Consider the following 22,148-nt stretch of genomic DNA (forward strand, 5'->3'; position numbering starts at 1 on the left):
GTTAACCTCAGAGTGTAATAAACGTTTGAGACAGCTATATCGCTGTCAGCAATATGAGTGGATAAGATGATTGAAATACTGTACTGGTGATATGTGTCATAAGAATCCTACTGGACCGTTTTAGACAACTGAAATGTGAGACAAATAAAAGCGTCTCGAGAATCTTTTTAATAGATCAAACTGTAGATAAATAACACATTAGATTTAACGGTTTTATAAGCTGTTATTGAAAGCCTGATGTGAGGAGACAGTTCAGATGTGTTTACAAGCTAAATATTATAAACAATAGGTGAACATATATATAAAGTTGTTGATGAGGATTAATGCCACTAAAATGGAACTAAATAAGGTCAGATTAGACTTAATGAAAACTATTTTAGTTGTAGTGGGGCAACATGGACTCAGTCCATTACACTATATGAGGTTCAGTAGAAGTAACATGGACTCACTCCATTACAGTATATGAGGTTCAGTAGAAGCAACATGGACTCAGTCCAATACAGTATATGAGGTTCAGTAGAAGTAACGTGGACTCAGTCCATTACACTATATGAGGTTCAGTAGAAGTAACATTGGGATGAATTAAACTTTTTATATTGTCATAATTATTAGTAATGACATCTCTCATTTACGTAAAATCAGTGAAATTAAATTCAGAGACAAATATGACATTAAAAAGTCATGTAATGGGAGTGTGGTGCTCCTGGAAGTGGGAGGTGCTAGTGAGACACAGATACACAGAGGTCTCTCATCCAATTCATGTCCTTTCCCAGAGTGGTCCATAATTAACTTTTGCCTGGTTGGCACTTCCAACCAGATATAAGGAGGCTGAGGCCCCAGCATCCATAAGTCAGATACCTTCTTCCTCTGTGGTAAGACTCTCTCCACCTCCTTAGATTTGTACATTTGTCTCATCTTTGCACTCAGCAACTGAGGCAGTAGCTAACTGCACTGTTTGAATTGAGTGCTGCATGTCTCTTGTAAGATTTGACAATATGCAATCAAGTGCCATTGGTTTTCTTTAAACGTGCATTACTTAAAATCTGTAACTTCCTTTTATGGACTAAAGTTTGAGTTTGAGTTTGAGTTTATTTTTACAGGGACAGTGCACATTAATCAAAGTTTCAGTAAAAGTGCCGGTTTTAGCCAGCCGGCTAATTTTCAGCAGTCCCTGGGCAGGTTATTAAAAACAATTACAATATAGACAATAGCAGCATAGAACAATCAAGACATAGCAACATAGGACAAGCAAGACATAGCATACAGACAGAGCAACATAGGAGTGGTGCTCCTTTACCTGTTTGTAAATGAAGGGAGTAGTCTAGAATGCAACTGAGTTATCATGGGTAATTATTTCAGTAGTAAAGTGAGATGCCATTAGGAAAATGAAAGTTAGCAGTTGCACCTGTAGTTTAAATTTACATGGCTTTAATTATTTAGTTAAATGTGTTTTAGACATTTCAGGGGTTAAAATGATAAGGATTTAGACTTGTGCTTTTTCACAACATTCAATTTGCTACACTCCAGTCATTATTGTGAGCCCTCCTCCCCTCAGCAGCCTCCACTGCTTTAGACTTGTGCGTTTTCACAACATCTTATGTTTCACAGGGTCCTCTAAGAAGTACACATTCATCTGTAGGAGGGGGAAAATAAGGTGAGACACGGTTTGACTCTTCAAATAAAAAGTGATGAGAATATTCTGAGAGATACCACTCACCTAACTCTGTTGACTGGGGAGGAAGCACCACAGAGTCAATCACGTTTCATGTTTCATCTCTTTCCTAGTTATCCGTCACCATGAGTACGGACGCGGAGATGCAAATCTACGGCAAGGCTGCCATATACCTCCGTAAGCCTGAGAGGGAAAGGATTGAGGCACAAACCGCACCCTTTGATTCAAAGAACTCCTGCTATGTGACAGACAAGGTGGAGCTGTACCTTAAGGGTTTAGTCACTGCCAGGGCCGACGGGAAGTGTACTGTAACAGTCACGAAACCTGACGGCACTAAGGAGGTAAGTCTGATCTGAAAAGTATTCAAATTCAAGTTTGTGTAATTACTCTGTTTCATGAAAAATCATCAAAATGATCAAAAACATTTCAATATAAAATCTTTAACAAAATATATATTATGAAGCATTAAAAAAAAAAAACAGTAATAACAGATAGATTAAACATGTATTTGTTTTTGTAAACAGAATATAACCTTCAAACACATCATGTTTAAAGCTGCTATTTAAAATTGGCATGGAATGTTTGATATTTACAAGTCAAGAATCACCAGTTATGTGTCAGTGGGTGATAACAAAGTAGTTGGATTAAATGTGTATATACAATTTTTTAAAGACTAAACTTTTAAAAGCATTCAGTCATGTCCAGTTTGATCTGTGTGTAACCTAGATTTCTGACTGTTTCAGGAAGGAAAAGAGTTCAAAGATGCAGACATCTATGAGATGAACCCCCCTAAGTACGACAAGATTGAGGACATGGCCATGATGACCTACCTGAATGAAGCCTCTGTGTTGTATAACCTCAAAGAGCGTTATGCAGCATGGATGATCTACGTAAGAAACCTGCACATACTAACACACACATACATGAAGATAATAAATACACACATACAGTACTACACACACATGAATATAATAAATACACACATACAGTACTACACATAAGTGAACGGTAGAAACCAAAACATATCAATACAGTAGAACCACATCAGTAAACCAAAGAACACCCACATCCTCACATAATTCCAGGTAAAAGTACATCTGACTTTAGTAATCCCCTAAATTAATTATGCTTTCATCCAGACCTACTCGGGGCTCTTCTGTGCCACGGTGAACCCCTACAAGTGGCTCCCTGTGTACGACGCAGAGGTTGTCAACGCCTACAGAGGGAAGAAGAGGATGGAGGCTCCACCCCATATCTTCTCCGTCTCTGACAACGCCTTTCAGTTCATGATGATTGGTACGAGCTTTCATGGATGGATGGATGGATGGATGGATGGTTGGATCAATCAATCACATTTATTTATAAATCCCTTTTTACATAAGCAGATATCAGAAAGTGCTTATACAGAAACGCAGCCTAAAACCCCAAAAAACCAGCAATGCAGATGTAGAAGGAAAAGCTAGAGGGGAACCAGGCTCTGAGGGGTGGCCAGTCCTCTTCTGGCTGTGCCGGGTGGAGATTATAAGAGTATATGGCCATTAAGGCCAGCTCGTTCTATAAGATGTTCAAACATTCGTAGATGACCAGCAGGGTCAAATAATTATCACAGTGGCTGTAGAGGGTGCAACAGGTCAGCACCTCAGGAGTAAATGTCAGTTGGCTTTTCATAGCCGAGCATTCAGAGGTCGAGACAGCAGGTGCGGTAGAGAGACGGAGAGAGAGAGCGAGAGAGAGACAGAGAGAGAGAGAGAGAGAGAGATGGTTGGTTGGTTGGTTGGTTGGCTGTCCATTAAGTGCGTATGGCTCTCAAAGTCCATTAAGTGATGATGGATAGATGGATGGATGCATCAATGTTAATTGAAATATGCTTCAGAGAGGTCTCTCCTATTTTCTAGTCTAGGTAATAACAGTTTGCTGGGAATATCTGATTTCACTACCCTTGAATGGAAAATGTTCCAAATTGAAATTCATGATGATGCTATTAACTATATAATGTCCCCATGTGTTTTGAGTATGATAAGCAATGTGTTTTTTGGTTCCAGATAAGGAGAACCAGTCCGTCCTGATTACGTAAGTTGTTTACTAAAATGTCACTTGAGAAAGTGTTTCTATTGTAATAAGTTGGGTCACTTGGTGTGATGAAATACATGACATTATGAATGGATTAGAGCATCAGGTTATGTGTAATATCGAGTCGATGAGAAGGATTATTTGTTAAAGACTTATGTCAGAACACAGGTTAACAGTGTATTTTTCTATGCTATTTCTTAGTGGAAGACAATCTGACACTCAAACATGTAACTAAAACCCCTCTTTCTCTGTCATATAAACCAGCGGAGAATCCGGTGCAGGAAAGACTGTCAACACCAAGCGTGTCATCCAGTACTTTGCCACCATTGCAGTGTCTGGGGCCAAGAAGGAAGCAGAACCTGGCAAAATGCAGGTAAGTTGGTCTTATGTTTGCCTTTTTAACACATTTCAGTTTGGTTGGTTGTGTAAACTGTTTTTCCAGTGGTGAATCCTCTTTCAAGCAATTGAGAAAAACAAACTTTACCATGTTACCAGTTTTTGAGCAACTTGTGTTTGTCTCAATCAGGGGTCTCTTGAGGATCAGATCATTGCAGCTAACCCTCTGCTGGAGTCTTACGGTAATGCCAAGACAGTGAGGAACGACAACTCGTCTCGCTTTGTAAGTATGAAGGGCATACTGTGGAAGTTACCTTATATTGGAAAAATGTAATTCAGTAGTCCCCATTCGTTATACAGATTTACAATTTAATTTTGATCACTGATTTGTTGCTGAAAATTCAAACTTGTAATGTATTCGAGGTTCTAAAATTGTAATTTCCATCTTTAAAATGTCATCATAATTCACATTTCCTGTTGCTGCAGGATTATTTTCCTGCCGTAGATAACTGGATCCTACATCAATAACCTACATCTGTATCAAAAGAGCCAACATCTGTCCAACAAACTGTAACGTTTAAAGGGGTCTATGAAAGTAATATGTTAGATTAATTTGTTGGCCTATTTCTAACCCCCATGCTCTGCTATAGGGTAAATTCATCAGGATTCACTTCCAAGCTGGTAAACTGGCTAAAGCTGACATTGAAACCTGTGAGTTAATTTTAATTGTTTCTCAATACTTTCCTAAATGCACACATCATTTTTTGGGGAGATCATTCAATTTAAATGTATCTCATGTTCTCTCTCTTGTTCTCTCGATCTCGCTCTCCTTTTTCTCTCTCTCTTTGTGTCGTTCACTCTCTCTCGCTCTCAGACCTGCTGGAGAAGTCCAGAGTCTCCTTCCAGCTGCCCGATGAGAGAGGCTACCACATCTTCTTCCAGATGATGACAGGCCACAAACCTGAGCTAGTTGGTACGAGAAAGTAGAGGTTCATGGGAAATTATTCCCACCCCCATCTATGGAATGTATCAAACATTTTCATAGTACACACTAATAATACTATTACAATGATTACATCCAAGGTAACAAGGCATCTAGACATGGGACAGGTCTTTGGGAAATATCTATCAAGTAATGCACTGTGATGCACTAGTCCACAAGTCTCCGTCTCCTCTTTCGATGCTATTCATTATATACTACAGGTATCATTGAGTCCATCTATTGAGTAAAGAAGGGAGAGATAATGTAAAGTAGGAGAGCAGAATTCTAAGAGATTTACCTGACAAGCTGTTCTCCATTGTCCACAGAAATGGCGCTCATCACCACCAACCCCTACGACTTCCCCATGTGCAGCCAGGGTCAGATCACCGTGGCAAGCATCAACGACAATGAAGAGTTGGATGCCACAGATGTGAGTCAAACAAAGGGTTAACCAAACTCTAGATATGGAATGGATAGGACCACCATACACACTGAATGTACTGTGAAATTCCAACTTGGCGGCAGCTGGGAATTTTCATGTGTTTTTGTTTGACTCTAAATGCCTTGTGTTAGTTAGGCATGTGCCTCAAGGAACTCTTCGTGCCTTCCACTATAGAGCACCATTAAGTGCCCTCTGGAACTGTGTAAAACTCATTTTGTGCTGCCATCTACTAATGTGTTTGCCAAGCGTAATCATGTGGAACAGAGAAGCCAGTCAAATCTATCTATCCCATTTGTTCTGCAGTGAGCAGCACAGAACTGTAGTGTAATTGACCAAACTACAGTTCAGTTCATCTCTGTTCTACTTCCTCTTTAATGCCAGGATGCCATTACCATCCTGGGCTTCACTAATGAAGAGAAGATTGGCATCTACAAGCTGACAGGAGCTGTATTGCACCATGGAAACTTGAAATTCAAGCAAAAGCAGCGTGAGGAGCAGGCCGAGCCAGACGGCACAGAGGGTGAGTCCCACTCATAGATTTACAATATGTAGAGCATTAGTCCTATTCCCAGTCCCCAACATAGAAATAGAACACCTAAGACAGACAGTGCCACATGAAAGTCAGGCAGAAGATCATTTTTGGAGAACAAATTTCAACCTCCAAAATGTGGGTGAATCAAAACCTAACCCACAAAGAAGTTACCCAAACTATTTTGTCAGTGTGAAATCAGAAACAAGTGATCTTGTGTCCCTGAGTCTGTTGTTGTTGGTTCTCTCTCCAGTGGCTGATAAAATCGCCTACCTGCTGGGCCTGAACTCAGCTGAGATGTTGAAGGCTCTGTGCTACCCAAGAGTGAAGGTCGGCAACGAGTATGTGACCAAGGGACAGACTGTGCCTCAGGTACGGCGGCCAAACACATCTACCATTTTCTGAGCACAGGAATTATTTTGGGGACGAGTGCATTGTTTTTGTTTTTCCCAAGCTTGTATCACCTCATCACTGGACATGGTCAACATCTCATGTATTCATTTGAGGTATTATCATTGCAGGTTAATAACTCAGTCAGTGCTCTGGCCAAGTCCATCTATGAGAGGATGTTCTTGTGGATGGTCATCCGTATCAATGAGATGTTGGACACCAAGAATCCAAGGCAGTTCTATATCGGTGTGCTTGACATTGCCGGGTTTGAGATCTTTGATGTGAGTATGAGACCAGAACAAGACAATTAGTTGTGATTGAGATGGATTACAGTCTTGTATGATGAAATGATCCCTTTTAAAATTCCATCAACAGTACAACAGCATGGAGCAGCTGTGCATCAACTTCACCAATGAGAAACTGCAACAGTTTTTCAACCACACCATGTTCGTCCTGGAGCAAGAGGAGTACAAGAAGGAGGGAATCGTCTGGGCCTTCATTGACTTCGGCATGGACTTGGCTGCCTGCATTGAGCTTATTGAGAAGGTAAGATGTCTGTGAGGATTTTAATGGACCATTATAATGGACCACAACAGCAAAGCTCATATGGAGCGTTGTGTGAAATATTATGACAGTGGTACAACGTATACAGTATTAAAATCACTGGGGAAGCCAATCGAGTCCAAAAAATCCATAATACAACCTGTGTTGTGATAATTACGTTGTTTGCTCTGTAACCCGGCAGCAGGTAGCCTAGTGGTTAGAGGCAGGTAGCCTAGTGGTTAGAGGCAGGTAGCCTAGTGGTTAGAGGAAGGTAGCCTAGTGGTTAGAGGAAGGTAGCCTAGTGGTTAGAGGCAGGTAGCCTAGTGGTTAGAGCGTTGGACTAGTAACCGAAAGGTTGCAAGATCAAATCCCCGAGCTGACTAGGTAAAAATCTGTCTTTCTGCCCCTGAACAAGGCAGTTAACCCACTGTTCCTAGGCCGTCATTGAAAATAAGACTTGCCTAATTAAATAAGGGTAAAATAAAAAAATATACAGGCCTAAGGCCGAGACAATAAGACACAGTGGCAGAATAAATTCAACAACACCTTTGTTTCATCACAAAACCGGAGAGCAACATCTGTCCAGTGGAGTCCATAATGCAAGTAACAAACAGTTACATGACCTACAACATGGTCAATCAAGTACATTTTTCTGCCATTTTCGGACCACTAAACATCTATTGACTTAGAACCACGGGGAGTTACCGCAATTCACAAAGATAACAGGAGCTGCCTCCCTCCACTATTCCAGCACCATTTCAATTTCAACATTTCAACATCATCAAATCACCTGTGCTTAGTCTACAGTGAAAACTAAATTATTCCAAAAACGATTTTAGTCCAATCAACGTAAGCTAAATGTGTTTGTCCATGTTACTAATGTGTGTGTTTGTGTGAGTAAGTAGAAAAACATGTTGACTCACCCTACTTGCAGAGAAACGCCAATACCATCCTCCTCTCTTTCATGTTGCAGAAACTTAAAAGCTTAAAAAAATAGTTCTAAGCTACCTGGCTAAAATGCTTGCTTGCTATTCTAACTTCCTTTCCTGGGCAACGATTAGCTAGTAAACATCTAGCTACATATTGAACTTCCATACTCTCAGGCCAAAAGCACAATGTATTCATTTTATAGTTGGATCAGAATTGGTGTTACAATTATTGGCCAGTACGGAGAATTAAGTAAAACTACGAGTACAAATCCCTATCTCCATCCAAAGCTAATTTAGGAAAGGACCCATTTTAGCTAGCTATCCTCCAGGGGACAACAACACAATGAGATGCAACAATTGAAGTTTTTCTGTCTGTCAATGACGTTTGGCTTGATTTGGTGTGAAGCCAAATCCAAACTGGCTTCACTTGACATGGTTTTTGGTGCACCAGGACCATTCACAGATTTGCTCACTCAGTTTAGCTCAACTCTGATTCGCTGTAATTGTACACAAAAAAAATATCAAGGGAGGCCAAATGATTGTGGCTTCTCTTGCATTCAATGATACAATACAATACTCTTTTTGACCAGACAGCATCAGATAGAAGGGCTACACATACAGAGACAGAGGGGTGCAGTTTTGCTCACTCCGATGCGTTACCTGGAGAGATACATTCAGCCTCTTGCTAAACGAGACAAAAGATACATTAAATTATGTCCATTTTTTGGGGGAAGCCTCACTTACCTTGGCACCCATTAATATATGCCTCTAACTGTTGAGAACTCAATATGTTTCCTATTATGTGTCCCTAAATGAATATAATCCTATAATAGCATATTTACTAAATGTAAATATCACTAATTTGAAATCTCTTTTCGTAAAGCCATTGGGCATCTTCTCCATCCTTGAAGAGGAGTGCATGTTCCCCAAGTCTTCAGACACTACCTTCAAGGACAAGCTGTACGCCCAGCATCTTGGCAAAACAAATGCGTTTGAGAAGCCCAAGCCTGCCAAAGGCAAGGCAGAGGCCCACTTCTCCCTGGTGCACTACGCCGGAACTGTGGACTACAACATCACTGGCTGGCTGGAGAAGAACAAGGACCCCCTGAACGACTCAGTTTGTCAGCTGTACCAGAAGTCTGGAGTCAAAATTCTGGCTGCCCTGTATCCCCCTCCCCCTCCTGAGGGTAAGACCTGCATCATGTCACAATATTTAACTAAATACTAGTTATAACTCAGACCCAAATGTTCTTTAAAGCCTTTCAATGTATTACAATTTCTCAGGGTTTATCACCTGGTTGATTTACTCATACACTCGGTTAATTTAACCAAAGAATAGGTGTTATTTTAAACAATCTCACTGGAAGCATTTGCCTCTAGATAAGTGTGAAGTTAACCAGAGATTCTCTGGTTTATAATTAGTGTGCTTGCTGAAGACAAGACTCTAGATTTCTTACATACTCTTTTTATTATTCTATTTATTCCACCCGCTCTAGGAAATTTACTTTTCTAGTTATCTTTAACTTTCCCCCATTTTAACAGATAAAGCCAAGAAAGGAGGCAAGAAGAAGGGTGGTTCCATGCAGACTGTGTCCTCCCAGTTCAGGGTGAGCTTTGAAATGTGTAAATTCAGTCCTTCAAAAGGTGCATTGATTATCAAAAATTATATCTGTGAAAATGGTTTGTAACCCTCTTACAGGAGAACTTACATAAGCTGATGACCAACTTGAGGAGCACTCATCCTCACTTTGTGCGCTGCCTGATCCCCAACGAGTCAAAGACTCCAGGTACAGGAAATATTGACTTGAATATGTCATCTTATCAGTACAGTATCAGTAACCTTAACAATCCCAATCTATAACCTGTTTATGAGTATTAAAAGAGAATTGTTTTGTTTTACCAGGTCTGATGGAGAACTTCCTGGTTATCCACCAGCTCAGGTGTAATGGTGTACTGGAGGGTATCAGGATCTGCAGAAAGGGCTTCCCCAGCAGAATCATCTATGCTGACTTCAAACAGAGGTACATACGCGCAAGCACACACACGCACACACACACATAAAATATCTGCTCCAAGGGTTTTCCCAGCATCAGAATAGGCTTACCTTTTATGAAATATAACCAACATATTACAACTTGACATGTTAAAAATGTCTCCTCATTCAGGTACAAAGTACTGAATGCCAGTGTCATCCCTGAGGGCCAGTTCATGGACAACAAGAAGGCTTCTGAGAAGCTGCTTGGGTCCATTGATGTGAATCACGAGGATTACAAGTTTGGACACACCAAGGTCAGTCAAATACCCCCCAGTAAATACTGACAAAAAAACACAACTGGAATAATAATTTAAACCTTTACCATATAAAATCTCTCCAGGTGATCTATCCATCCTTTTGTTCTTTCTTCTTCATTTAACTAATGGAAAAGGTGGAAAAACATTGTTCTGTTTTTCTTCAAAGTCATACATCACAAGTATAGAAGAGAAACTAAAGTCATTATCATGTGCATTGTAATAGAGTGGTATGGCTGCAGTTATCTGCATCTGTGTACATTATTAATATACAACTGTACAATAACTAACAACTTAGAAACAACCTGTCCCATGCTATGTTTGTAACCGTTGCAGAGTTAATGTTGTTTAAATCAATCTAGTGGTGTTGTTCCCCTCTTTTGATTCAAGCCTTTCTATCTGTGGTTCCATTGACCATGTTAACCTGTGTCTCAGGTGTTCTTCAAAGCCGGTCTGCTGGGTGTCCTGGAGGAGATGAGAGATGAGAAGCTGGCCACTCTGGTCGGCATGGTCCAGGCTCTCAGCCGTGGATTCCTCATGAGGAGAGAGTTTAGCAAGATGATGGAGAGGAGGTGAGGAATAGTAGACATCTTGGCAAAGCTTTCTGTCAACGACTTGTATCTAATGCATTATGATTACATACTATATATGAGTTGTTCAGAATGAGAAAGTACATCTTATAATGGTCTACTAAAGCTTTAGGGTTAATTAATTTAGTCCAGAAATGGATGTAGCAACTAAGGATTTTAGCTTTATAGCTGCATTTTGAGACTTGGCTGTTCAATTGTCATTTATTAAATGTGTGGTATTTACCCATTCATTCTTGAAGAATATAAAATGTCTCATGAGCTTAGCATGCGCGACCTGTCAGATCTTGCATCTAGAGCACTGTCTATGAATTTAGGAGGGGTTACATTTCCCTAGCCCCATTCCTCAACTGTAAACAAACAGTGGCAGGTGGTTCTGTTTTGTTGTTCATCTAATCCCATCATCTAATCACTCACCATGTAAACAAACAGTGGTGTGGGGCCCCATTTTGTTGTTCATCTAATCCCATCATCTAATCACTCACCATGTAAACAAACAGTGGTGTGGGGCCCCATTTTGTTGTTCATCTAATCCCAGAATATAGCTTTAAGCATGTCACTCACCATGCCACTCCATCCTTTCTGTCGACCAGAGAATCAATTTATGCCATCCAGTACAACATCCGCTCATTCATGAATGTCAAAACCTGGCCATGGATGAAGTTGTACTTCAAGATCAAGCCCCTGCTGCAGAGCGCTGAGACTGAGAAGGAGCTGGCCAACATGAAGGAGAACTATGACAAGATGACGGCAGACCTGGCCAAGGCTCTGTCCACAAAGAAGCAAATGGAGGAGAAGCTGGTGGCCTTGACGCAGGAGAAGAACGACCTGGCGCTCCAAGTCGCATCTGTGAGTAAAAAAAAAACCTTCATTAAAGGCAAAATTACATACACATGAATACAAATCCATATGAACACACATTTGTATTGCCAATGTTATATATCTCATGAATTTCTATTGATTTGCTCTGACCTCTGAGTAAAATGTATATTTTGATACACAAAGTGAGGCCTCTGATTTGTTTACCCCTGTTCTGAAACCAGGAAGGAGAGAGTCTGAACGATGCTGAGGAAAGGTGTGAGGGGCTCATCAAGAGCAAGATCCAGCAGGAGGCCAAACTCAAAGAGACGACCGAGAGGCTGGAGGATGAGGAGGAGATCAATGCTGAGTTGACTGCTAAGAAGAGGAAGCTGGAGGATGAGTGCTCTGAGCTGAAGAAGGACATTGATGACCTGGAGCTCACCCTGGCCAAAGTGGAGAAGGAGAAGCACGCCACTGAAAACAAGGTATTGTGTCTTACCATAGACAGTCTAACCAACAATAATCAACTCAAAACATAGCTTTACAGCATTGGAATTCAAGTTGTATTGTGGGTGCAGGAAATATTAAGACACAACGGAGGAATTTCAGTTGTGGGGTACTCCCAACATTCATTGCATGTTCTACTCCCCCTCATTTATGACTTCCATTCAGTACACTGGCATGGTGAATCTAGTGTTGAATATATAGTACAGTAATTGTTGATGCAGTGCAAATCTAAATTAAATGAATGCAATATTTAACAAACTAAATCTCCCCTTTATGGTGAAGTGACCAAAGACTAATTTTGATGTGGCTGTTTTCAGGTTAAAAACCTGACAGAGGAGATGGCGTCTATGGATGAGAGTGTTGCCAAGCTGACCAAGGAGAAGAAAGCCCTCCAAGAGGCCCACCAGCAGACACTGGATGACCTGCAGGCAGAGGAGGACAAAGTCAACACTCTGACCAAGGCCAAGACCAAGCTGGAACAGCAAGTGGACGACGTGAGTGGAGTTTGACATTTTGGCCATGATAGTATGTAAGATTACATTATCTTCAGTTGTTTAGATTTTAACAATATATGTGTTTTTATCTTCTAGCTTGAGGGTTCTCTGGAGCAAGAGAAGAAGCTCCGTATGGACCTTGAGAGATCCAAGAGAAAGCTGGAGGGAGATCTGAAACTGGCCCAGGAGTCCATAATGGACCTGGAGAATGACAAGCAGCAAGCTGATGAGAAAATCAAGAAGTAAACACAAACAAATGACTACAGTATTACCTGCTATAATGGTTGTTCTTGGCTAATACTTGTTATTATGAATTAGCATTTGCATGTGATTCTTAAAAGCCAAGTGAATGGTATAATACTCTCCCTTTACACTATCAAACAAAAACCAACTCTGCAATCAACGTGTTTGTGTTTCTTAGGAAGGAGTTTGAGACCACCCAGCTCCTCAGCAAGGTTGAGGATGAGCAGTCTCTGGGAGCTCAGCTGCAGAAGAAGATCAAGGAACTCCAGGTACAGTACAGGATATAATCTTCAGTACAGAAGAGCACAGACTTGAATCATTTCCTTTAAAAATAATTATACTTTTTCTGTCAGCAGACAGTTTTCCAGGTGGCTTCTGATGGCTCAGTAGGTTGGAAGATGGTGTTTCTTGTTGGTGCTTCTTACCATCCCCACTCAGCCCTCAATGACAATATCCATGTTAAAATGGCTTATATCTGGGCCTCCCGGGTGGCGCAGTGGTTAAGGGCACTGGACTGCAGCGCCAGCTGTGCCATCAGAGACTCTGGGTTCACGCCCAGGCTCTGTCGTAACCGACCGGGAGGTCCGTGGGGCGATGCACAATTGGCCTAGCGTCGCCCGGGTTAGGGAGTGGTTGGCCGGTAGGGATATTCTTTTCTCATCGCGCACCAGCGACTCCTATGGAGAGCAGTGCGCGCTAACCAAGGTTGCCAGGTGCACGGTGTTTCCTCCGACACATTGGTGGGGCTGGCTTCCGGGTTGGATGTGTTAAGAAGCAGTGCGGCTTGGTTGGGTTGTGTATCGGAGGACGCATGACTTTCAACCTTCGTCTCTCCCGAGCCCGTACGGGAGTTGTAGCGATGAGATAAGATACTAAACAATTGGATACCACGAAATTGGGGAGAAAACGGGGTAAAATGTAATAAATAATAATAAATACATTTATAAAATGGCTTCTATCCATCTAGAGTCCTCTGTCTAACTTCTTACCTTTGAGGGTTTGGCTCCTGCATGGGACAATATGTCTACCGAACATATTATTGTAACTGGCTTTTTATTAAACACATTTATGCAAAATATACATACTATTATTATTTTGTGAGTTTCAATTGTTTCAACTGTATTGTAGTGTTCATCCCCCTGCTCCTGCCCCTGTTCTAGGCCCGTATTGAGGAGCTGGAGGAGGAAATTGAGGCTGAGCGTGCTGCCAGGGCTAAGGTTGAGAAGCAGAGGGCCGATCTCTCCAGGGAACTTGAGGAGATCAGCGAGAGGCTGGAGGAGGCCGGAGGCGCCACTGCTGCTCAGATTGAGATGAACAAGAAGCGTGAGGCTGAGTTCCAGAAGCTGCGTCGTGATCTCGAAGAGTCCACTCTGCAGCATGAGGCCACAGCCGCCGCTCTGCGCAAGAAGCAGGCCGACAGTGTGGCTGAGCTCGGGGAGCAGATCGACAACCTGCAGCGCGTCAAGCAGAAGCTGGAGAAGGAGAAGAGCGAATACAAGATGGAGATTGATGACCTCTCTAGCAACATGGAGGCCGTCGCCAAGGCTAAGGTGAGGAGTGATGTTTTGGTCAAGCAGTGTTGAGGAGGGTCAACTACATCACCATTCAAGTGAACTGAAGTTGACAGGAGTCACATATATAAGGTAATGATGGTACATGTTTCACTAACAGGGCAATCTGGAGAAGATGTGCCGTACTCTTGAGGACCAGCTGAGTGAGCTCAAGACTAAGAATGATGAGAATGTTCGCCAAGTCAACGACATCAGCGGACAGAGAGCCAGACTCCTGACAGAAAATGGTACCTTCAACAATATACAACAAGCCAATGCTTTCCTTCAGTAGAACACAACATGTATTAGGGGCTATATCCACATAGTTTATACTGTACTATTCACCACCTAACATTGCCCTATGATACCTCAGAATCCATTTTCAATCTTAGAGGACAGAGACCCTATTAACAAGATGTTACTCTGTCCCTGCAGGTGAGTTTGGCCGCCAGCTGGAGGAGAAGGAAGCCCTGGTGTCTCAGCTGACCAGAGGAAAACAGGCCTTCACCCAGCAGGTGGAGGAGCTGAAGAGGGCGATTGAGGAGGAGGTCAAGGTAAGGGACCCAAGATGGAGAGTTTAGAGCCATATCTTTACATAGACGGTGACTACACCACCCTCAGACTCCTACTGTCTCTCCACCCTCAGAGACTCCTACTGTCTCTCCACCCTCAGAGACTCCTACTGTCTCTCCACCCTCAGAGACTCCTACTGTCTTTCCACCCTCAGAGACTTCTACTGTCTCTCAACGCTCAGAGACTCCTACTGTCTCTCCACCGCCATGTTTAGTTTTGCCCAACCCAGATTGAGGCACAGACAAGGTCTCAATGGGGATAGCTGATCTGACTACACTGACTGTGCTAGTGGCAGACTCTACTAAGCTGACAGGCTGGCTAACAGACTGCTGCCTGGCCTGCGCCCTATCTCATTGTGGAGCTAGAGCCCTGTCTACTTACATAGATAAGATGAGAGCACCCCTCCAGCTAGGATGATCCTGCTTGTGGGCGAGTCCCAGAAAGAGGGCCAATTATCTACAAATTCTATCTTTTGGGAGGGGCAGAGAACAGTTTTCAACCAGTGATTGAGTTGTGAGACTCTGCTGTAGAGCTCATCACTCCCCCTAACTGGGAGGGGGCCAGAGACAATTACTCGATGCCGATACATCTTTCTAGCTGATTTACACACTGAAGCTATGTTGCGCTTGGTGACCTCTGATTGTTTCATCCTAACATCGTTGGTGCTGACGTGGATAACAATATCCCTATACTCTCTACACTCGCCAGTTTTAGCCTTAGCCAGCAACATCTTCAGATTAGCCTTAACGTCGGTAGCCCTGCCCCCTGGTAAACAGTGTATGATCGCTGGATGATTATTTTTAAGTCTAATACTGCGGGTAATGGAGTCGCCAATTACTAGTGTTTTCAATTTGTCAGAGCTAATGGTGGGAGGCTTTGGCGTCTCAGACCCCGTAACGGGTGGAGGAGAGACCAGAGAAGGCTCGGCCTCTGACTCCGACTCGCTGCTTAATGGGGAAAACCGGTTGAAAGTTTCTGTCGGCTGAATGAGCGACACCGGTTGAGCGTTCCTACAGCATTTCCTTCCAGAAGCCATGAGAAATTGTCCGGCTGCGGGGACCGTGCGAGGGGATTAATACTACTATCTGTACTTATTGGTGGCACAGACGCTGTTTCACCCTTTCCTACTGGGCTTGCAGCACGGCTATCCTCACCATAAGGCGATCGTTCTCCTGTTTATTATGAATACAGCGACTGCAATTAGAAGGCACAATGTTAATGTTACTACATAGCTTCGGCTGGTGGAGGTCGTGTAGAACCATGTCCAGATAAAGCGCCAGGGGTGAAAAAGTTGAATGAGGGAAAAAAATGTAAATACAAAACGGTAATTAAAAAGTAAAAACCGTAATTTTGGCAGGTAGCAAAGTAACGTTAGCAACAGACTGCACAGCTTCACGTAAACAAGTCCACATAATTTGTTTGACTATCTCACTCATCTCTCCTTGTCTTTCTCTCTCACAGGCTAAAAACGCACTGGCCCACGGTGTTCAGTCTGCCCGCCATGACTGTGACCTCCTGAGGGAGCAGTTTGAGGAGGAGCAGGAGGCCAAGGCAGAGCTGCAACGCGGCATGTCCAAGGCCAACAGTGAGGTGGCTCAGTGGAGGACTAAGTATGAAACTGATGCTATCCAGCGCACAGAGGAGCTGGAGGAGGCCAAGTGAGTCGCACGCAACAGAAAAACTCAGATATGGTGTGGATGGTGAGGGTGGTAGGGGGCTCTGAGATAATATTACATCAATATTTATTGTAACATATCTTTCACACCATAAAACCGACCTCTGTTGTCCTATAGGAAGAAGCTGGCCCAGCGTCTGCAGGATGCTGAGGAGACCATTGAGGCGACCAACTCCAAGTGCGCCTCCCTGGAGAAGACCAAGCAGAGGCTGCAGGGAGAGGTGGAGGACCTCATGATTGATGTTGAGAGAGCCAACGCATTGGCCGCCAACCTCGACAAGAAGCAGAGGAACTTTGACAAGGTGAAAATGAATAAACCTCACCATAGACTGATATTTACTGTCTGCTATATGATTCATTGTAGTATAATTGTAGCATATTTATAATTCAAAACTCTTCATCAATGACTTCTGATGAAAATCCCATGGATTCTCCTAGGTTCTGGCAGAGTGGAAGCAGAAGTATGAGGAGGGCCAGGCTGAGCTGGAAGGAGCTCAGAAGGAGGCTCGCTCTATGAGCACTGAACTCTTCAAGATGAAGAACTCCTACGAGGAGGCTCTGGATCATCTGGAGACTCTGAAGAGAGAAAACAAGAACCTGCAACGTGAGCATTTGACAGCAAATCTATTTGGCTTATGTTTAATTAGCAAGATGAATTGCTGTTAATTAATTCACTGTTATTATGATTCAAAATCAACTTTAGTACATTGACATATCCACTTAAAATCCCCCAAGTCTAAACTTCTTGTGTGTGTGTGTGCAGAGGAGATCTCTGACCTGACTGAGCAGATCGGAGAGACTGGCAAGAGCATCCATGAGCTGGAGAAGGCCAAGAAGACCGTGGAGACAGAGAAGTCTGAGATCCAGACCGCTCTGGAGGAGGCTGAGGTACAAACGACAGCTGTTTGATGGGGAAAGCAGTGTTACACTAGCCAACACCAGCCAACAATGATCCCTGTATTGGAGTTTATTGTAGTCATATATATATATATTTACATCCTTGTGTTACATACATACAAATGTATTTAACACAATTCACATGACTGCTTCTGTTTGTCCAGGGAACACTGGAGCACGAGGAATCCAAGATTCTGCGTGTGCAGCTGGAGCTGAACCAGATCAAGGGTGAGGTGGACAGGAAGATTGCTGAGAAGGACGAGGAGATGGAGCAGATCAAGAGGAACAGCCAGAGGGTGGTTGACTCCATGCAGAGCACCCTGGACTCTGAGGTCAGGAGCAGGAATGACGCCCTGAGGGTGAAGAAGAAGATGGAGGGAGACCTGAACGAGATGGAGATCCAGCTGAGCCACTCCAACAGGCAGGCCGCTGAGGCCCAGAAACAGCTGAGGAATGTCCAGGGACAGCTCAAGGTAAAGGGAATGGGACATCAGGTTCAAACACCTGAACATGGAGAGGGATTTGTTTGTGAATCTGTAGAAAATAATAGAACAGAGGATTTGAATAGAGTGGTTTATGTACTAAAGGTAGCGATTCTGGGGAAATTCTTACCACTGATCGATCCTATCGATCCTCATCGATCCTATCACCTCTACTTCCACAAGTCCTAATGAACGTATGTCATTGTGAACCCCAGGATGCCCAATTGCACCTTGATGACGCTGTCCGTGTCGCAGAAGACATGAAGGAGCAGGCAGCCATGGTGGAGCGCAGAAACGGCCTGATGGTGGCTGAAATCGAGGAGCTGAGAGTTGCTCTGGAGCAGACAGAGAGAGGCCGCAAAGTGGCAGAGACTGAGCTGGTAGACGCCAGCGAGCGTGTTGGACTACTGCACTCCCAGGTATTGGTTAAATGCCATTTCTAATGAAACTCAACCAAGCATACAATTTAAACACACCTGGAATTTGACAGTGCTTGCCTTAGATTTTCATAATTTCAGTCTTGAGACTTGCAAGTTCCCTTGAGAGTCAAACAAATCATCTTGCTTACGCCTTCAGAACACCAGCCTTCTGAACACCAAGAAGAAGCTGGAGACTGACCTCGTGCAGGTGCAGGGAGAGGTAGACGACATCGTCCAGGAGGCCAGGAATGCAGAGGAGAAGGCCAAGAAGGCAATCACTGATGTGAGTCCTTGAATTACATCAACTTGATTAGTCCCCGTGTGACAATGGTAGCTGGGCTGGTTAAGAACAACAAAGATCTGAGAGGGACATTATGATTGGTGCATAAATTAAACAAACTATTATTCCAGGCGGCCATGATGGCTGAGGAGCTGAAGAAGGAGCAGGACACCAGCTCTCACCTGGAGAGGATGAAGAAGAACCTGGAGGTCACAGTCAAGGACCTGCAGCACCGCCTGGATGAGGCTGAGAATCTGGCCATGAAGGGAGGCAAGAAGCAGCTCCAGAAACTGGAGTCCAGGGTGAGTTACCAGCAGGGTGGATTAGGGTGGATTGAAAGACTGATTGCTGGAAATGTATTTGATCATATAAAAATACACAGGAGCATTGTTTAATGACTTGTTGTCGCAAAAACTCACCTAGATCAGAGGTTCCCAAATTTCTTTGCATCGGGGACCACCCCTTTTGTGGTAGTGAATTCATCAGGGACCTCCCTAATAATAACAGAACACAACTCCCACTTTAAAGTGTGATAAAAATAGCATCCATGCAGATTTCCTATGACTTCTTCCGTGCATGACTGGACTAACCAAGTCTCGGGCCCTGGGAAATAACATTTTTCGGTCCCCCCTCTTTGCATCAGAGAGAAAATGTTGCCGTTTTAAAGGTCATTTACTGTCATTCTACACATTTTGCCTTTGGACAAAGAGAAAATGTTGCAGTTTTAAAGCTTCAATTACAGTGAATTTCTGATCATAACAAAACAAATTATATTAATTTGACACATATTTAGTGGAGTGGATCCAAGACCTTTAAATAAATTCAAATGTATTAATCTAGTTGCATCGTTCAGGCTTAAACTGTTGTCACAGCAGACTTCTTCTAATCTGCCATTTCATTCATAATAATAATTCACAATAAATATCAACACACAATATAATTTACATTCATCGAATTACTGTCATAGTAATAATTTCTCTCTCTATTGTAACGTCTCATTCATGGCCGTTGCTAGGGAAGCTAGCGTTGCTATGCGGGGCTACCAGCTAGCAGGCTAATGGCTGAATTAGCTTGTAGGCTAGCGGACATGAATAAGTTCATAAAACCTAAAAACACAAAATAACATCTGTACAAATATATGTACATGCTCCAGAAACATTACCGTCTTGAATATGGTGATTTTACACTCGCTTACTTTCAAAATAAAGAGTTTAAAATGTATTCATGTCGGTGCTTCTGTCTTGCTGTTGACTCAAATGGCAAACTACTCTCAACTGCCAGAGCGCGAGCCCCATAATAGAAGCAATGTCACAACATTAAAACATGCGAGTGGCGGCCTCTAGTTGCCATACTGGTACTGCACCATACACCACTAAACTCAAGACAACATGGATCGTAATGTTACTAAAACAAGAAGAATTGAGTTGTGAGCCTCCCAGACCCGTTGTTTGATCTAAGAGTTAATAACATAAATTGTGGATGAATAATATTACATTGTACTGTATTGCACCCTCTAAACATTTTCCAAAGATCCCTGGCTGTTTAATCTGTTCTTGCTATAAATATTCATAAACAAATTGAAATGTAAATTCCACTTTGAGAATCACTGACCTAGATAATGAAAAGTTGTTGTTATTATTACAGAGTACATAGGAACAGATTACAATTGTGCCTCCTTGACTGGGTAGAAGACTATACCTCTGTTTTAAAAAATATTTGTTAATTAAGTCTGATTTCACGACCTCTAACAAACTCCTACGTTTATTTCTTCCACAAAGGTGCGTGAGCTTGAGACTGAGGTGGAGGCCGAGCAGAGAAGAGGTGTAGATGCAGTCAAGGGAGTCCGCAAGTATGAGCGCAGAGTCAAGGAGCTCACTTACCAGGTAAGAGATAAAGTGCCTTCTTCACACACTTGACACTAACACAGACAGGTTTGTGTATAAAACTCTCGTGACATTGATTCTTTGCTCTTCTCTCACAGACTGAGGAGGATAAGAAGAACGTTAACAGACTTCAGGACTTGGTAGATAAGCTGCAGATGAAAGTGAAGGCCTACAAGAGGCACGCTGAGGAATCGGTGAGTCACAGACTCTGAGAGAAAATGTATTTTTTCTCTACAAAACGTAATGTGCATATGGTTTAGTTGACGTGTTGCTACAGCACGCCAGTCAACAATGACAATTGATAGTGCAAGTAAATGCTGAAGAAATTATTCTCATTTGTGAGTGCCCCCTATGCCAATGTGTTACCAACTTAAAGGAGAGGGGGTTGAATATGAATTGGTCGAGTTGTAGTGCTGGAGGCATCGGTTTGTTCCCTCTCCCTTCTGCTGCCTTACCATATATCTTCCTGTATACACTGCTATCCTAAATCTGGCAATATTTTTATTTGCTACCTGAAGCTTCAAACTTTAAATGCTGATGTTCTGCTCTCCCTCTCTTTTCCTCACCCAGGAGGAAGCAGCAAACCAGCACATGTCTAAGTTCAGGAAGGTTCAGCATGAGCTGGAGGAGGCTGAGGAGCGTGCTGACATCGCTGAGACTCAGGTCAACAAGCTCAGAGCCAAGACCCGTGACTCTGGAAAGGTACAGAACTGCTGCTAAACCTGTACCTGACTCATGTTCAGATATGACCACATCAACACCACCTATGATTCAGTCTTCTCAGAGGTCAATACAGACCTTTTACACTCACTCAATAAACACATTTCAGGGCAACAAAAAAAACACAAAAAATTCAAGTTGGTAGTTCAAAATTGAAATTCCAACCTGAGCACTGAGCATTAAACACTTGATCCATTATATTCTATCCATATATTTATCATGTTCATTGTTATTACTTATCCATTATATTCTATCCATATATTTATCATGTTCATTATTATTACTGATCCATTATATTCTATCCATATATTTATCATGTTCATTATTATTACTGATCCATTATATTATGTATTTCTTCTTACAGGGAAAAGAAGTTGCTGAATAAACAAGACCAAAGTATTGAAGATCAAAGTCTTACCATTTTCCTGTGTTGCATAAAATATGATTTTCATGGTAAAATGTTGACCATTGATTAAAAACATGTAGGCCTACATAGACTTTGTGACTGTGGATTTATTACTCAGCAAACAGCTTTTTCATACCATAAAATATATTGTTCTTTAATTAATGGAGCAATCTGGGATTCCAACAACAATAGTGGTCACCCCGACAAAGCAGTTCGTTTTTTTTTGTTGTAAACAGCTGAGAGATGAGGCTGAAGAAATGAAGCCACCCAAATTCTCAGACTGGGGTTTGGTTGCAAGTTTGTTGTTGCTTAGCCTTACTTTTATTGAATTCAATGTAGTTCTGCCATCCTCTGCATTTAAGCTGCTGCTTTTTTCAAGGTAATGTTGGTAGATTTGAGAGAATGACTAGTGTGTAAAAATCAGACACTGACTAAATATGCATGTCAAT

General features: G+C 42.4%; 1 protein-coding gene across 1 annotated transcript; it reads left to right on the plus strand.

Moving 5' to 3' along the window:
- Window positions 1–1,797: 1,797 nt before the first annotated feature.
- LOC110517024 (myosin heavy chain, fast skeletal muscle-like) lies at window positions 1,798–21,788 on the plus strand. The gene is made up of 39 exons (XM_036973002.1): window positions 1,798–2,013; window positions 2,416–2,562; window positions 2,812–2,968; window positions 3,715–3,742; window positions 4,007–4,115; window positions 4,269–4,361; window positions 4,729–4,789; window positions 4,953–5,051; window positions 5,387–5,490; window positions 5,884–6,022; window positions 6,285–6,403; window positions 6,553–6,702; window positions 6,797–6,967; window positions 8,777–9,080; window positions 9,436–9,500; window positions 9,593–9,680; window positions 9,797–9,914; window positions 10,059–10,182; window positions 10,618–10,754; window positions 11,363–11,618; window positions 11,813–12,055; window positions 12,395–12,571; window positions 12,668–12,813; window positions 12,993–13,083; window positions 13,975–14,364; window positions 14,486–14,612; window positions 14,800–14,918; window positions 16,399–16,595; window positions 16,731–16,914; window positions 17,051–17,216; window positions 17,376–17,500; window positions 17,674–17,982; window positions 18,207–18,410; window positions 18,568–18,693; window positions 18,822–18,992; window positions 20,469–20,573; window positions 20,672–20,767; window positions 21,144–21,275; window positions 21,658–21,788. The coding sequence occupies exons 1-39, from the start codon at window positions 1,798–1,800 to the stop codon at window positions 21,676–21,678; spliced, it is 5,814 nt and encodes a 1,937-aa protein (XP_036828897.1). The 3' UTR covers window positions 21,679–21,788.
- Window positions 21,789–22,148: the final 360 nt, after the last annotated feature.

Source organism: Oncorhynchus mykiss, unplaced genomic scaffold (genome assembly GCF_013265735.2).
Source record: "Oncorhynchus mykiss isolate Arlee unplaced genomic scaffold, USDA_OmykA_1.1 un_scaffold_216, whole genome shotgun sequence".
NCBI lineage: Eukaryota > Metazoa > Chordata > Actinopteri > Salmoniformes > Salmonidae > Oncorhynchus > Oncorhynchus mykiss.